At 44.8% G+C, this 17,730-nt stretch overlaps 1 protein-coding gene across 1 annotated transcript in view; it reads left to right on the top strand.

Moving 5' to 3' along the window:
* The window catches only part of ANXA13 (annexin A13), a 54,401-nt gene that overhangs the window by 19,338 nt on the left and 17,333 nt on the right, over nucleotides 1-17,730 (top strand). Inside the window, exons 3-4 of the mRNA XM_068525651.1 lie at nucleotides 2,905-2,980; nucleotides 14,894-14,988. Coding sequence (XP_068381752.1) covers nucleotides 2,905-2,980; nucleotides 14,894-14,988 — 171 coding nt within the window. The remainder of the gene's footprint in view (nucleotides 1-2,904; nucleotides 2,981-14,893; nucleotides 14,989-17,730) is intronic.

Raw genomic sequence — 17,730 nt, 5'->3', positions numbered from 1 at the left:
CTCTCCCACTGCACCCCACGCCACCCCACCAGACATTACTATTATTTTGGACTAAAAGACATTTATTTTTACTCATTTTTTGGCCTTGGATAAACAAACTGGACATGTTCGGAGGGTCCTTTTCCCATCCCTCCGCTCTTATAACTCTATGATATTTGTATCATGGAACCATCTTGCTAAAACAGAGAATGGGGAATGTCATTTCATACCTGTCAGTCAGACAGTCCTGGTTCAAGCCCTGGCTCCGATTCAGCTGTTACCTGGCCAGGTGATCTTAACCAAGTCTCCTCATGGCTTCTGCAAGCCCTGACAGCATCTTTGTGCAAACGAGGAAAAAGTATTCCTCTGGGGAGAAGCAGCCCTGCCAGCACAGAGCTTGGCAAGTGTATCCCCAGCAGGACCCAGCTCCCACTGCCCTCAGGCTGGGCATAACCTGAACAGCCATTCACAAGTTCACAGCCATTCTCTGTTCCAACTTGTCAGTTGTGAAGTGGGATGGATAATAAGTCCACCAAACTCTTGCACCGATGAGGCTAAAATGACACACAGAATAGTTTATGAAGCCTGTCACGAGATTTCTGCTGCTCCGGTTTAACTCTACCTCACTTCCTGAGTCGCACCTAATACTCCTGATGAAAAGCAAAGACACAATTTACTTCTTTGAGATTGCTACTTCCCACACTCCCACACCCAGAGAACCAGCTCTTTTAGAATGTGATCAAAAGGCAGGGTGGGCTTGGTCAGTGTGCAGCCTGTGCAGCTGCACAGGGCCCCACACTCAGAAAGGCCCTGCTCTTCATTTAATGCTCTGATGTCACCATCCTGAAATTCTTAATCATTTTTGAACACGGAGCCCTACACTTTCATTTTCCACTGAGCCCCACAAATTACGTCTCTGGTCCTCCCAACAAGCCTTCAGAAGCACCAGATAGCCTTCTTACAGCCCACAAAAGATTGGGAAAGGAACATGGGACACGCCATAGCTCCGCCGAACATGAAGGCCCCAGTCATAATTAGAGTGTGAGGCAGGATGGTGCACGGGACCCAAGAGCATGAGCTTTAGGAGGCAGATTGAGCGGGTGCAAACCTGCATCCTGCAAGACCACAGACAAATTCCCTCACCTGCCTGAATCCAGGCTTCCTCCTCTGTAAAGCAGACGACAAATGCCTACTCTTCCCTGTGAATAATGAAGAAAGGTCTGTCAATGAAGAAGTTGTCTAGCACATGGCGGGTGCTCAACAAATATGAGTCCCTCTCCCAGCTTGTTTCGGGAATAGATACTTCAAGATGGGCCAATGGACTACATTCCAAAAGGCAGTGGGGTGATAGGGGGCCCTGAGATCCCTTTGGCTCTTAAGATTATATGATTCTCCATTAACCACAACCTACAAGCCAGCCTTCCTCCAGTCCATAGTTATTCAACCTCAATCTTTCCCTCTCTCTTTCTGTCTCTCTCTCTCTCTCTCTCTCCATATCTCCACCCTTCTTGTCTTTGCTTTGCTTCATTCTGAACCCATGCTTCCTTCATGTAGTGGACAACATGGCTGCCAACAGCCCTAGACTCACACTCTGTTGGCTTAGCAAACCCAGCAGGGAGAGACATCTCTCTCTCAATATCTATATATCAACCCAGGGAAAACTCTAATTGACCCTGCTTGGATTACATCCCCACTCCTGAACCAGTCACTAGTGCCAGAGTGACAGGGTGTGTGTCCACCCAAGGGCAGGACGATGGGGCTCAAGCTTCGTGACTGACATCTCCCGTGAGACCACATGAAATGGGGGAGGGGAAGTCCCCCAAAGGACATAGGGATACCAGGCAATACCAGGATAAATGCAACTCGTCCTCTGTGCTTTATGTGGTTTACTGCTCATTCCCAATAGGTACCCAAAGAAATGAAAGGAGGGACAGGGAAATTGGGGAGTGTAGACAGTAGCACTTAAACCAGCCTTCACTGAAGGATGGGAAATAAGTGACATATGTCATCAAAGACCATCTCTGTGAGGAAAGACAAAGAACTGAGAAAACACAGGGTGTGTTCAAAGCTACTCGTTGCATGACTGCAACTAACCTCACATCTTTAAATTTTTAATAGCCATGCATTGATTTTTATGCTTACCTTTTGTTTAGGCAAGCAACACTGGTTTTCCACTTCAGTGCTAATAGAAAGTTTCTTTTTGAAAAATAACTTTAAGCAAAAACAAAGTAGGTCAATTGAAAGAAAAATAATAAGCAAATAATAATAATGTAGACGTAGATAGCTGTGGACATTCAGTGCATGTATTATGCCAATGACTGAAGTATGGGAAACATTAATATATATACAGAACTTTTTCTCCCCAAGGAGCGGGAAAAACCAATAACTCTGCTATTGCTGGTCCATAGGGTTATCTCTGACAAACTAAATATTATGTCTCTCATTGTGTGAATGGTAAAGCTTGTAGCCCAGATTGTCAAATGGATCTGTAATAAGATCCTAGAATCCTCAGCTTCTGGTCGACAACACCTATTCTCTAGACATACTGTGTCTCATGGCGAAGGTTGAAAACCAGCATTCCAGGACATTGGCCCACCGTATTACTCTCTGTTTCAGAGACAGACACACAAAGGTGGGGTTGATATGAAAATCACTTCTGCCAGAGCTGGCTGGGCTGATTGTCCTTGAGAACAGAGGGGGCCATTCTCCGTGGTCATCCATGTCCAGCTGGCTCCAGGGAGTACCAGCCATCTCTCTGGGGCCAGAGTTTCCCCAGCTGATTTCCACATGTACCCATGTGTAAAGCGGCAGCTGGTCCCTCGTTTGGATGTCTGCTTGGTCTTCCCGTTAGCTGCCAACTTCAGCCAGAGATAATTATTAAATGCCTGTATTGTCCACTCAACCTTTTCAATTATTTTTTTCTAGGCCAAAGAGAGAAGTCATCAGGGTTTTGATGTTGATCGAGATGCCAAAAAGCTGAACAAAGCCTGCAAAGGAATGGGTATGAAAGATATTTTGTTTGCTAATTTACTACTGAACTTGATTAAACTTGATCTCATGTCCAACTTTCCCACGATCTTAGGAAGATGACCTCCCACTTATCTCGTATCTTCCAAGCTAAGTTGATCACTTTTAAGGTTCCCTTTATAAAAGTTCTCAAAGTTATAAGCAGATTCTATTACTTGTCAGGATTCAACATAATAGCTAGAAATTTAATATTATGACATTTAATTTGAACTTGAGATGGGGGAAACTTCATGAGAAGTGTCGTTCATATGATTCTAATGTCATCTAAACCCTCTGATGCCTTTTATGAGAGGTGGTAGGGAATCAGGGCTGATGAGAACTGGATTAGGGACCTGGAAGCTGTATCTACGAGCAGAGCAAGTGGAGATAAAACTGTGGCCAAGGTTGAGAATCAAGGGGCAACACTGGAGCAACTATTTACATCCAGGCCTAAGTGCATGGCCAAGGATGGGAGACTAAGCAAGAGATCAGGAGTAAGGTAGACCCGGGAACAAGGGGAGATGAGGGAGGGAGCATCTAGGGCTAGGGCCATGAAAAGAGGCTCTGGAACCCAAGGAAGTCACTGATAAAACAAGGTTCTAGTCCCAGAAGCTTGGAAGAAGGTGGAATTCGAAGCTCAGATAGAAGGATTTACCTTGAGTGGGAGGGGGGAGGGGAGGGAGGGAAGACTGAGAGCAGAAATAGATACATTCATGGGTGTTGTAAGAGGAGAAGGCTGAAGGTGGTCATGCCTAGTAATGGGACATGGCTCCATGAATGTGAGGCAAAGATATCTGCTAAAGACATGGGTTTGACAATGGAGTATGGAGTTTGGGTGATAATTTGGAATACTAGCTCTTGAGTAGAAAAGAAGGCAGAGGTGGCCAGTATCGACTTCTCATGCTGAGAGCACTACTGAATAAGAGAAGAAAAAGGAGGAGGCGGAGGAGGAGGTCAAGGAACAAACTTACCTGCCTTCAATGGTATCTTAAGTTCTGGAACTGTACAGAAAAAGCAGCTTTACAATAATAGGTAATGTTTATTGAACTCTTTTGCCATACATTTTACATGCATTACTTCATTTGACAATAGCAAACCTCATTTAATCCTAATTTTCCAAATGGTTAAAGTGAGGCTCAGAGGGGCTAAATGACTTGTTCAGACTCACACATCTAGTGATTAAGTGGTCAAGCCAGCATTAAGCCCAGGCAGGAATTAATTTCCTGCTCTTGACCACCAGCTGATGACCTTCCTAGCTTAGGGCAGCTTTCATCTCCATGGGGGCCTTCAGGGCTCTTTAACACACATCTCACATTCACTCAACAAACCAACAAACACTTATTAAGCACCTTCTCTGGAGGGTCATGTGTGACATGTTTAGGGACCTGCACTTTATTCTGAAACAAGGTGGAATCAAGCAAGAATTCATCTGGAAAGCAACATAGAGAGTTGACTGGAGGACGGTGGGAAGGGAGATAGGGGGACAAGTTAGGAGGTGACCAGGGGACAGATGATGAGGCTGCTAGGCAGTGAGTACAGACAAGAAGGAAAAGATCTGAGGTATTAATGGGCAGACACCACAGGGGTTGGTCACAGATCATTCGGCGTGCGAGGTAAAGTGAGAAGTCAGAAAGAACCCCCAGGTTTCTGTCTCAGGGAACGAGACAGGTGTTATCATTCATCAAGAAAAGGAATATAAAAGGAGCCTCTAGTGTTCTGGTGAAAGTGTAGGTCTTACTTTAGACATGTTGAATTCAAGTGTCTGAGAAAATCCAATGGAATGATCCACATTAGTAGAAATATGTCTAGAACCCGGGAGAGAGATGTAGACAGAGACGGTAGACTTGGGAGACACCAACACGTGGGTGGTGGTTGAAGCTATGGGTGAGGATGCGCTCACCCAGGATGTCTGTGTAAAGAGAGGAGAGATGCAGGAAATCCCAGCATTTAAAGCAAATGTAAAAGTAAGACTGGGAAGGAGTGGCCAAAGAGACAAGATGGGAAACAGGAGAGAATGTGTCTCCAGAAGTAAAGGGAAAAGAGAGTTCCCAGAAGAAAGCAGTGGGAAACAGTATAAAACCCTATCCACCCTGAGGTCAAGTAAGATGAGGAGTGAGAGTTGGATTTTGCAGCTAAGAATAAATTGACCATCTCTGCCAGAGTGGTTCTCAGCGTACAGCTGGACGCAGAAGCCTCATTGCCCTTCACGGGGGTGAGAATGGGGATGAGGTTCTATCCCATCAGAGAAGAGAGAGGCTCACAGCTGATGGAATGTTGAGGTGAGGGGAGACTAGACACATAAAGAAGGAGTCCACTGAAGGGGAGAGCTTGTAAATACAGGAGGGAAAGGGGGTTGCTGACAAAAACAAGATTTTAGAAAGCCTGGAGGAGGGGGAAATCCAAAACACAGATATCAGGATTGACCTTGAATGGGAAGAGGCAGTGCGACTGAGAGCTGGAATTGATACATTCATGCGGGTAACAGGGGCAGAACGTTGAAGGAGCTCTGGCCTGGCAACGTGACATTGCTCAGTAAGGTGGGAGGCGAGGTTATCTGCTCAAAGTGTTGGGTCTGACGATGTAGTATGAGGTTTGAGTGGTGCTTTGGAATAGACGTTGAGTAGAGATGACCAGGAAATGACTGCCGATCCCCCGTGAGGTCTCCGTTGACTAGAGAGACCACGATTTCACATTGGCTCAGCCCACACGGCTCTGTGATTTTCTCCTGCAGCCTGAAGGCAGGACAGGGGAAATGGATGTTAGGTTGACCCCAGGTTTGCTGATCCAGGGATTCCAGAAGAACAAGAAAGTGAGGGCATTTGAGGGGGCAGTAGCTTGGGAGAAAAAAGATAGAGGGACCAAGGGGCAAGGTTGATTAATTTCCTCAACTTTATTTTCTTACATCTACTGGGGAACTTTTAATATTCTAGGCGTTGAGCCAAGCACTTTATATATAAAATCTCATTAAGTTATTCTCACAAAAATCCACTTTTCAGATGAGGAAAGAGGCTGTGACAAGTTAAGTAACATACCCAAAGCCACAACCCTGTAAATGGTGAACACTGGGATCGAACGAATTCCTATCATTGCCTGAAACGCCACCAATTTAGACACCACAGCTAAGCCGCCTCGGCCACACAGAGGCAGTGGGTGGGGATAGGGCTGAGAAGACATGGCTGGTAGGAGTCATCTCAGTCCACAGGCTGTTTTATTAAATTTTCCTTTTTCTTATTGTGCTATAATTCACATATCATAAAATCCACCCTTTGACAGTGTATAGTTTAGTGGCGTTTGGTATATTCACAGGATTGTGTAATCATCACCTCTAATTCCAGAACATTTTCATCACCTAAAAGAAACCCCACATAGATTCACAGCCACTCCCATTTTATCCTCCCTTCAGGTCCAGTCAACCACTGGTCCACTTTCTGTCTCTATGGATTTGCCTATTCTGGGCGTTTCATGCACCTGGAGTTATACAATAGGTGGCCTTTTGTGTCTGGCTTCTTTCACTTGGCGTAATGTTTTATGAAGACAAGTGCCAGATTTTTACTTAGAGGTAAATTAGTAGATTTACTTTCCTAGGAAAATAAAATAATTTACTTAGAGGTAAATTAGCAGATTTACTTTCCTAGGAATGGGTACTGTGGTAGAATAAAGATGGCCATAAACTCTTTGTGTGACTCCAGAGAGAAGAACTGGGATCCACAGTGGAAGTTCTAGGAAGACATCTTTTGCTTCTGTATAAGGAACTATCTAACTATAGAACAGTCTGCCTTGCCCAAGAAATGCTGAAGTCCCAAAGGAGCTGGGGTGGGAGACAATCTGGTAGGAAAGTGGTAGAAGGGATTTCTACGTAGTAAGTATTGTTGAATAAGTGGGTGGGGTGGGGCTGGAAATGAAGGATGACAAGCAGGTTGCCTGGTTTGGGGGCATCAGAGGAAAGCTCAGCAGAGGGGAGCTGGTCCTTGCTCACATCCTGGCTAATTCTGTATTTGGACAACAGCTGTTGGGAGGTATGTTTGCCTGCAAGTGTCAGGATGTTTATAGTTCTGAGCTGTGCTGAGCGGCTGAGCCAGCCTCACAGGTGTTTCCCTGCTGCCTCTCAAGTGAGGGCCTGGCATCTGGATGTGGGTTGGAGACAGGAGCTGAAGTGGGTGTGGGAATGAGTCAGCTGTGGTTTATGATAAATCCCCAAGCTCTTAGCCACCACACAAGTTTAGTTCACTAAGCACAGATGGAGCACCTACTGAACGCCAAAGTCATGCAGTGTTCTCCTCCCCCTCCTTTGGGTGTGGCCACAAGGTGAGGCCATTCTTGTGCTGATGACTGTTGGAGAGCCCCTTCTAGGTGCCAGGCTCTAGGCTGGGTACCACACGCACGTCACCTTGTGTAACCCTACCAACAACCCTGTAAAGTTGTACTATAATGACAACAGAATGCCGAGGCTCAGAGGTTAAATACTTGCTCAGGGTCAACAAGATATGAGATGAGGGTAGGGTGATTGCAACCGAGGGCCATCTCGAAAAGATATCATTTGGATGAAGGTCTAGAATTCCCACCGCTACTAATAAGAGCAAGCCCAAGCAAAATCGTACCATTGGCAAAATTCGTCTGCAAGACCGTGCACCTATCTTGTTGCTATAGCAGCCCAAGGCTGCGAGGTCTGGATTTAAATGTCTAGGGCCATGCTGTCCAATAGCCACCAAGGTGAGGCATACAGGTCACTTTTAATATTTTTTAATATTTTAATATTAATATTAAATATTTAATATTAATTAAATATTTTAATATTTAATATTTTAATAATTTTAATATTTTTCTCTCAAACCGCTTTTTTTTGTTTTTGTTTTTTTTTTTTGGCCACGAGGCACGTGGGATCTTTGTTCCCCGACCAGGGATCATACCCACACCCCCTGCATTGGAAGCTGAGTCTTAACCACTGGACTACCAGGGAAGTCCCCATTTTTAATTTTTGAGAAGCCAAATTTTTTTTTAAATGCAGGTGAAATTAATTTTAATTATACTTTAGCTAACTCAATACTGTATCAAAAATATCATTTCAACAGATAGTCAATATCAAAGTTATTCATGAGATACTTGACGTCCCGTTTTTTGAATTAAGTCTTCAAAAGACCGTATGTATTCTACACTTACAGAACATTTCAACTTGACCAGCCACGCTTGAGTCCTCAATAGCCACATACACGCACTGTATCAGGCAGAGTGAGGTCAGAGGCCCTAGGCATCAAAAAGATTACGTGCGCTCCTCACCCGTTCACCCACCTATGCAAGTCAAAGTAATAAGAATGCTGTACCATAAAATAATATTTGATTCTTACAAATAACATAAAACTGACAAATTTCCTTGTTTGCGGTTTCTTTGGTACCTCTGCTTTCCTGGCTCCTAAGTACCTGCTTGGTCTGGGTCTTGGTTAGCCCAGAACCCCTGACGCTGACACTGTCAGGCCTTCCTCTCAGGGCTCCATGCCCACCCTGTTGCCCCCATCCCAGCAAGGCCCTTCTGAAGATGACGTCTTAATCCGATAGTGTGTGGACCCCAACATTCATTATCCTCTCTGAAATGTAAGAGGATGTTTGTCATTCTCCCTCCGAGAAACACAGAAACAGGGGCTTAGAGGGAAAAGCTTCTATGGAGCTGCTATGGGGTGAGACGGCTGTGGCTGGCTTTGGGGCCTGCTGGGAAGCGGCTCACTCACTAGGCACCAGAGTCCCAGGGGTAACGGGGAGCGGACTTCAAACCCAGAGGTCCCCACCCTGCTGAAACTCAGCTCTGTGTGTTCCCAGAAAATGGCTGGAAGAGCCAAAGCCAGGAGGCCCTCCGGCACTCCCGGGGCTGACGGTCACCCAGTTCTGACCTCTACTGTGTAATTACTGCGTCAGATGAACAGTCAGAGCTGAGGTTCCTTCTTTTCTCATTTTTTAAAAAAGTCTTTCCCAGAACCACTGGGGACTGGCCCCAGTGCCTCAAATCACTGTAAATGTTTACAGGAAATTGTTCCACTGCACAGACTGCTTATATGACACACATACTGTGAAATGTAAAGTGAGGTCACCGTCCGGTAAATCGCTTCTCGGCCGGGTAGTGGGAACAGCTCCCTGGATGAACCTGACACCCGGACTCAAAGGGCTCAAGAGAAATCCAGTCAGTTCCAGGCTCTCCCCCACCTCCAGGCTGCTACTGGGACATCCCCAGACTGCTTTGCTCTCTGCTCTCCTTTTAAAAGAACATTCAGGAAGGAAAGTCTAAAAAACCTTATTTTTAAAATTTTAACTCAATTTTCCTGAATTATGCAGATATGGGTTGACTATAGCAACAGAGTAGAGGATTTCCTATTGGTCCCTGCTACACACAGGCCACCTGAGTAGCACACACAGCTTACACGCATGCAGAGACCAGCTCCATCATAATGCAGTGCAAACCTCTCTATGCATGCATTTACACATTCGTTCACTCAGCAAGTCAAGTCTGATGAAGACTGAGAGCCTTCTCTGTGGATATTGCAATGAGCAAAGCCCCCTGCTCCCGTGGAACTTGCAGTGTGGGGTGGCAGAGACAGGACAGAGGAGGAGGACAGGTAATGTGAGGGACACCAGCAGGTGTCCCAGAAAAGCCCAGAGAGTTGAGTCCTGAAAGAAGAATGGGAATAACGGTGAGGAACAAAGCTAAAGGTCTTGCAGGCAGAGGGAAGAGCCCAGGCTATTATTCTGGATTTGAAGGGGCCTAGATGGAAAGGTTTGAAGCAGAAGAGTGAGCAGGCTGATCTGCTCCACAGAAAGGTCACTCTGGAGACTGTGAATGCTGATTGGAAAAGGTAAGAGTAAGACAGGAACGCCATCTGGGGATCAGCGCTGGTGAATGATACGACAGAGGTGAGGATGGAGAGAGATGGGTGGGTCTGAGGGCTACCAAGGAGGTGAATGGTGAGGTCTTCGTGGTGACAAGTTAGATGTGGGGCGAGGGGAAAGAAAGAGCCAGGGGTGAGCACCCGCACCCCTCCATTCCTGGCTGGCACAATACAGCGAATGGGCCACCTGGGAGGCAGGAAGCCTCCTTCCAGAGATGACAACTGTAAGGATAAAGGTCTGAGATGTGGAGGCCCTAGACCTGGACTGGAGCAGCCCATGTGAAAAAAAAAAAGTTGGGGGGCTGGATTCAGAGATTTTTTATGAGAAAAAGAAATCTCTCTTGAGGTGAGATTTCTGGCACTCCGTGGTTAAAAAGAAACAATGTCACAGAGGAAGTAACTGGATACACAGTACGCAGGTGAGGCTACAGGAGGAAATGAAGAGGAAGGACAGAAATAAGTGCTGGAAGTGAGCCGGAATGAGGCAGGCAACGAACGCTATTTTTGCAAGTGAACTCATCCTAGAATTTTCTGTTTCTCCAACTGGAATCAGAGAGCTAGATCTTCCCGGAACCGTAAAGGTGGAACTAGTCCTTGAGACCAGGTGAACAGTCCACGGACACAGAGCTGGTGGCTATCCTAGGAGCAGCGCACAGCTCTCTCACCCCTGGGTCAGAGCAGTCTTTCTAAGTCCCAGCACTGGCTTTCCAAACGTGGCATTGAGGGCTGGGGCCAGAGTCGGGGCCAGAGTCAAGCACTTGAAGTCTTTGCCAACACCCCTTTTTCCTCCCTTCCCCATCTCCAGCCAGCTCCCCCTTCATCCCTTCCCGCACCCTTGACCCAGATTTTTCCTGTTCCCAACCCGTCTGTCAAAATGCATCTGCCCCGTATTTTGTTCCTTCAGGATCCTGATCTCTCAGCGGAACAGGAGCCAACGTACAAGTCCAACTAATTCAGTTCCACTGAAAAATTGCCAAGCATGCTATTTACAGGCAGCAGACACTGAGAGGAGGGCTAGGAACAGGCTAATGCAGGAAATCTCCAGACTCTGGGCTGTGAAGGGGGTTTTTTTAATTCCTTTCTTGAAGTCTTGAGATACTGCTGAGGACAGTGGATGGACTGGCTTCCTAGGGCTGCCATAACAGAGCACCACACACTGGGTGGCTTTAAACAGACATTTATTGTCTCTCAATTCTGGAGGCCAGGAGTCTGGAACCAAGAAGTCAGCAGGCCATCATCCCGCAAGGTGCTAGGGAAGGACCGTTCTATGCCTCTCTTCTAGCTTCTGGTAGCCGCAGGCGTTCCTTGGCTTGTAGATGCATCACTCCAATCCTCCGAACTCACATGGAGTTCTCCTGTGTCCCTTCACACCGTCTTCCCTCTGTGTGAGTCTCCCTCTGGGTCCAAAGTTCCACTTTTTATAAAGACACCAGTTATATTGGATTAGGTCCCACCCTAATGATTTCATTTTCACTCGATTACTTCTGTAATGACCCTATTTCCAAATAAGGTCACATTCTAAGGGACTGGGGGTTAGGACTTCAATGTATTTGGGGGAGACACAATTTAACACATAATAGTAGGTGTCCCGCGACAGCCAGGTTACAAGAGAGGAGTCAGATGGGAGGTCGGCCAGTGCCAGGATGGACAAAGTGATAATATTCGAACAGAGCTTTATTATTGTCTAGATACGAATTTTCAGAGTCTCTGTCTCATCCTCTCACAGCCCCTATGCGATCAGATTGTCATAACTTCCTTCTCCCAGAGAGTAAAAGTGAGACTCGGGGCAGCACTGCCCAATGGAAACATAATGCAAGCCACACATGGAATTTCCAAATTTCCAGAAGCCACATTTTTTAAAAAGTAAAAAGAAACAAGTGAAATTAATTTTAATAATATATTTTGTTTAAAGACATTAACACTCTAACAGGTAATCAATATAAAAATTGAGATAGTGCTTCCCTGGTGGCGCAGTGGTTAAGAATCCGCCTGCCAATGCAGGGGACACGGGTTCAAGCCCTGGTCCGGGAAGATCCCACATGCCGCAGAGCCGCTAAGCCCGTGCGCCACAACTACTGAGCCTGCGCTCTAGAGTCCGCCAGCCACAACTACTGAAACCCACGTGCCTAGAGCCCGTGCTCTACAAGAGAAGCCACCGCAATGAGAAGCCCGCGCACCACAACGAAGATCCAACGCAGCCAAAAATAAATCAATAAAACAAATAAATTTTTTAAAAATTAAAAAAAATTATTGAGATATTCTACACTATTTTTTTACACCAAGTCTTTGAAATCCAGTATGCATTTCACAAAAACACATAACTATTAAAACCTTAAACGGTCCTAAAATGATCTTTCATTCCTTCAGTGGTACGCATAGCACCACACCCTAGAAGAGCAGATCTGACAGGCAAGACGGACCCAACAGCCCCACTCACCCAAGGAAGACGGCAGTAAGTGGCACCTAATAGTACACACTACCTTTCAGTGACCACTCCCTATGGCCTAGGTACCAGGCTTAGAATGTCACATACATGCAATCTTATGTATATATTATATATATATATAATCTGATAAAATCTTACATAACACGCAATGACTCTAGAAGTATATAAGCAATGTTCTTTAGAGGAACAGCGGGAGCAGAAAATGTTTCAGGATTTCGGAAAGTGCCTGACCTACTGACAAATGTGGTTCAGGTAAGGTGAGTGAGCCTGGGGGTGTGTGTGTGCAGAGATGGGTCTAGAAGAGCAGTTTGAGACCGTACTGCAGGAAGTCTCAATGCCACATTAAGGAACAATGATTTAATTCTGGAAATCATGAAGAATCACTAGAGGTTTTAAAATTAGGGAGTGAAATAAGCACACGCATACTTCCAAATGATGATTCTGATGACAGTGTGGAGGGCAGGCTGCAGAGACCAGAGCCTGGTGTCAGGGAGACTGCAAACAAGCAGGGCCTGTTAGGCAGTGGCAGGAGGAATGAAGAGGGAAGAGTCATCTCGTAGGTGAGACAGATGGGACTTGGCGGTGTCGGAAAATAAAAGAAACGGAAGGTAGGCCCTCAAAAGTGACTTTGGATTTTCTAATTCAGGTGATGATGCCACACACTGAGATGAAATTAACAGGGTGGGGAGCGGATTCAAGGATAGACGGGATGAGCTCAGCTTTAGCTACATGGGGAATTGAAAGGCCTTGGGATCTCCATGGGAAGCTGGCCACAGGCAGCTGGAAATAAGATCTAAACTCAGGAAGGGTAAGGGCTAGAGGTGCTAGTTTAGGATTCATCAGCCAAAGGGCAATGGTCACGGGTTGGGGTGGGGGGAGTGATGGCAATTAGCAAGGAGAACTGGCAGCTGAGTGTAGAGGGCAGGTAGAAGAAGAAGGGCTGATGGAGGATGCTGAGAGGAGATGGTGGAGGGGCTGAAGGGAGGAACGGAGGACAGAGCTAAAGCCCTCAAGCAGAGAACAGTCAACAAATTCCAATACTGCCGAACAGTAAGGTACATGCGGGAACTAAGAAGAGGGTCTGAGCTGTGCCTCAGTTTCCTCCTCTGTAAATACGAGTTTGAGCCAGAAGGCTTCTGATGCTCCTTCCAGCTCAGTCACTGGGGTGACAGCCCAGAGACAGTGGCCTCAGCACAAGCCTTGCCTGGATCTGAGGCAGCCCTGGGGCACTTGGTCATTTATGCTCCCCGGTGTCCCAGGACCCATGTGCACCTCAGGGCAACCATGGACCCCTACTTGGATTTCATTCTCCAATAGCCTTGTCTATTATCACCCCATCTTATAGGTGGGAAAACTGAGGCTTGGTGAGGCTAATTATTTGCCTGATGTCATACGGTTTAAGGGATTTGAATCCAGTCCGAAGAAATTGAATTCAGGGTTCGCTGATCAAATAGTCTTTCTCACTCTCACACCTGCAACACCTGGGTCATCTTTCCAATCCTGTCTCCAGGTTCAAAAAATGATACGCTCCCCTTCTTTCTTAGTCATTATTGTTTCAGTACTGATCAAATACCTACAATGAACAAGTATTACTATGAGCATCAGGGAAAAAATCGTTTTAGAAAGAGTGTGATTCAAAAGAGTTTAAAGGGTAACTGCGCCTCATGCTCCCAATTAGGACTTTTCTCCTGAGATTAACAAGTTTATGGATGGGCTTGATACTATAGCAATTTGGGTCTATATCTTAATCTCTTCCACTCCATTTTAAGTACCTGCAGAACAAGGAACATACCATATTTTTTTTTTTTTTACTTTGCTTGAGGTATAAGTCACACACCATACAATTTACCCATTTAAAGTGTTCAATTCAGTTGTTTTTAATGTATTCACAGAAATATGAAAGCATCACCACAATTTAGAACATTTTCATCACTTTAAAAAGAAACCTCCTACACTTTAGCTATCACACCTCTGCCCACCCCCTCCCCAGCCACTATTCTACTTTCTGTCTCTATAGATTTCCCTACTCTGGACTTCCATATGAATGGAATCATAATATGTGGTCTTCTGTGATTGGCTTCTTTCACTTAGCATAATGTGTTTAAGGTCCGTCCCATTCATACTGTAGAATGTATCAGTACTTCATTCCTTTTTCTGGCCAAGTAATATTCCACTGTATGGATATAGCACCTTTTAATTATCCATTGTCCACTGATGGACATTCAGGTGGTTTGCACATTTTGACTATTATGAATGATGCTGCTATGAACATTTGAATACAAGTTTTGTGTAGACCTAAGTTTTCATTTCTCTTGCATTTATGCCAAGGAGTGAAATTAAGGAATAGACCATATTTGTTCCTCTTTCCACTACAATGCCTAGCATTGTGCTTCATGCAGTGTGAGGCCTCAGTGGATATTTGTCAAGTGAGTGAAAAGAATACAGTTCTCAGCATAAGATATTAAAGCCAAAGGGTCCACCTAGGTTCCACCAAAGCCTGTGACCACCACCCTGGCTTCCCCAGATTGACTAAAATAAACGTCCATCTTGTTTCTTGCTCATTGTGATTTTGTCTCTTTCTCCTGCACTTCAGGTACTGATGAAGCCACCATCATTGAAATCCTATCAAGCAGGACATCGAATGAGAGGCAACAAATAAAACAAAAGTACAAGATAACGTATGGCAAGGTGATGCAGAGGGTCCTCGGCCATGTGCACACGGCCTTGGTCTTGACTGTCTCTTCTGCTTCTTTGATCTTCCCAAGACAGTGAGGACTATCCTTAAAGCTTTATTGAGTTAGCCCAAGAGAAACAAAATGAAACAACTATTTAAAACTTTAATTGACTTCAGAAAAACTGAAATGGCCTTGTTAACAGCCTGTAAAATCAATATTGGTTAACTCATTATTTTTCCAATTGACTTCTTTTTAAATTGATTCCTCAGTCTTTTTTTCCCACTCATTTGGATTAATTCCACATATTAACTTATAGATAGGCCAGGGATTTGAAAACCAGTTTTCACAGGTGGGTCTTTATGTAAGAATTCTTCATTTATTCAGGTGTCTTCAAGAATGATATATTCTTCATAAGTGATTGTTACAAAAACTAAAAAACGAAAAACCAAAACCAAAAAACCCTCCATTTCGTTAAGCATCAACGCCTTTTTCTTTCTTTGCATATCTTTTCTTTCATTCTTCTTGCTGATGGTGTTACATTTAGAAATCGTTAAGAATGCATTAGGCTTTCTGTTTTCTTTATTAATATAGCATGAACACGATTTAACATTTTCTTAATGTCATTAGAATTATCAGTTTGCCAAATAAATATGAATTATTATGCTGCATTCTAATCCAAATTTATACTTCCTTTACAGTTTCAATAACTCTATGTATAAATAGATATAGAGGTGGATTTTCTTACTTATTTGTCACTGGGGAAGCAACAATCTCTCTAGGCCTTGGTCTCCTCACAAATAAAATGAAAATGGTAATTTGCCTCCTTTCTCAGTTTCCTGTGAGAATCAAGCAGGGTAATGCTGGCACCTACCAGTAAAGGGGGGCTGTGATAGGTATGATTGTTTCCACCTTACAGAGGGAAAAAGTGGAGCTCACCTGTTTAAATGACTCATGCAAAACCACACACTTAGTAAGAAAAAGAACCAGCACTCAAATCTAAGTCTTCCATCCCCAGGGCCAGCCTCCACTCCTGAAGAATCCATTGCCATGAGAGGAGCTATTTATTTATACATTGAACAATCCAGACAGCTGTGCTTTTGTAGTTTTTCTGCTTCCCTCTTCACAATCAGGCTTGTCAATGTCACTCATTGATGACATTGGTGAAAATAAGTGAAGCTTCAGTTCAGCTGCATTTAATTGAATTGTACGACATTGAACTTTCATCCTTGTCAGCGTGCCTGACTATAGCATCCTCTCAAGTGCTGTGTCTACTCATATCCTACCGATATGGAAAGTCAGATACAGGCATCTTAAGCTTTGGTGTAAAATAAGTGTAAATGGGTTCAAAGTGAGGACTCAGGGGCTCTGTTAAAGTGGGCATGCTCTAGCAAAAAACTCCGCAATACCTACATCTGCCAATCATTTGCTTACTTTCCAATTCTCAGCCGTGTTTCAAACAGCTGAGACTGCCAAAGAGGTGATCGAGAATCATACCACAAAGCTAGAAGACATTAGAGACAATCAAATCTAAAGTCAGCTGAGCTCCAAAGAGAATAAGTATCCCAAGGTGACACAGCTAGTTAGCAGGAAACCAGGATTAGAGCCGAAGAATCCTGAGCTGGCTCCTAGGTCCAAACAGAATGTAAACACACAAGGATTTGTTTTCATCCTTGTGACGTACGAGAGCAGGCAGCTGGGATTTCTCTTCTCTACGGTTCTATATAATGCCCATCTGACTTGAAAAAATATTTCCAGTCTTCAGGTGGATCCACACCAGAGGACTGACCAAAGGCCTGTCTTCACAAGATCAGGGTTAGATGCAGCAACTGCCATGGGATGGAGCCAGTAATATCACAACCTGCTATTAAGACTGCAGATCCCAGGGCCTTGAACAAAAATCTTCTGGGATTTTCCTCCCAGGCCCGGAGCTCAGAGGTTCATTTGAGAAATAGTTGATTTGCCTTCTCCCTGGAAGTTCCTTTCAACATGAAATAATAATAATAATAATAATCACTTATTGAACATTGAAAATGTGCCAGGCACTGTGTTCAGTGTTTACAAGGATTGTCTTATTGAATTCTCCCAACAACCTTAAGAAGTAAGTCTTATTATTCTTCCCATTTTTCAGAGAAGGAAACTGACAGTTGATGAAATTAAGCACACTTCCTAGGTCACAGAGCTACATGACTGTGTTGTTAGACATCATGCCATGGTGCTGAGTAGCCAGGCCCACCCCATGCTGTAATTTGGTCTATCGGCTTCCAGTCTGACCCACACAAGGCTGTCTCTGTGTGAAGGTCCTGCTTTGAGGTCCTTCATTTAACTTGGGACACTGATGACTCTAGTTGGACTGAACGCCCATTCTTGACGCTTTTCTCATTAAACCATCAGGTCGGAGGGAGACAGGTAGGAGTAGGCAGTTCACCTGTGATTAGAGGGGGCGTGCCCAAAACAGGATGCCAGTGAGAATTTCATGTACTTCCCTTCCCCCACCTGAGTTCTTTCCCACGTGTGTCCCTTTCAGAATTTAACAAAATGCCAAAGTGACTGTGTATCAGGTTTGCCCAGGACAGTCCCTCTTTATTCCTGTTGCCCCCCTGCAATTATTAATAGTGCCCCCCCCCCTTTCACTGTCAAAAGCATCCCAACTTGGACAATGAATGATCTGGTCTCCTAGAGATGACAAACCTGTATTTCAGTCTTCTCTAGCCAAGTACTTGGAGATGAGTCCTTTATCTTACTGAGGTTCAGTCCA

This window comes from Eschrichtius robustus, chromosome 17, assembly GCF_028021215.1.
Source record: "Eschrichtius robustus isolate mEscRob2 chromosome 17, mEscRob2.pri, whole genome shotgun sequence".
Taxonomy (NCBI): Eukaryota; Metazoa; Chordata; class Mammalia; order Artiodactyla; family Eschrichtiidae; genus Eschrichtius; species Eschrichtius robustus.
The sequence above is the reverse complement of the archived record's forward strand: the minus strand, read 5'-3'. Positions and strand labels throughout refer to the sequence as shown.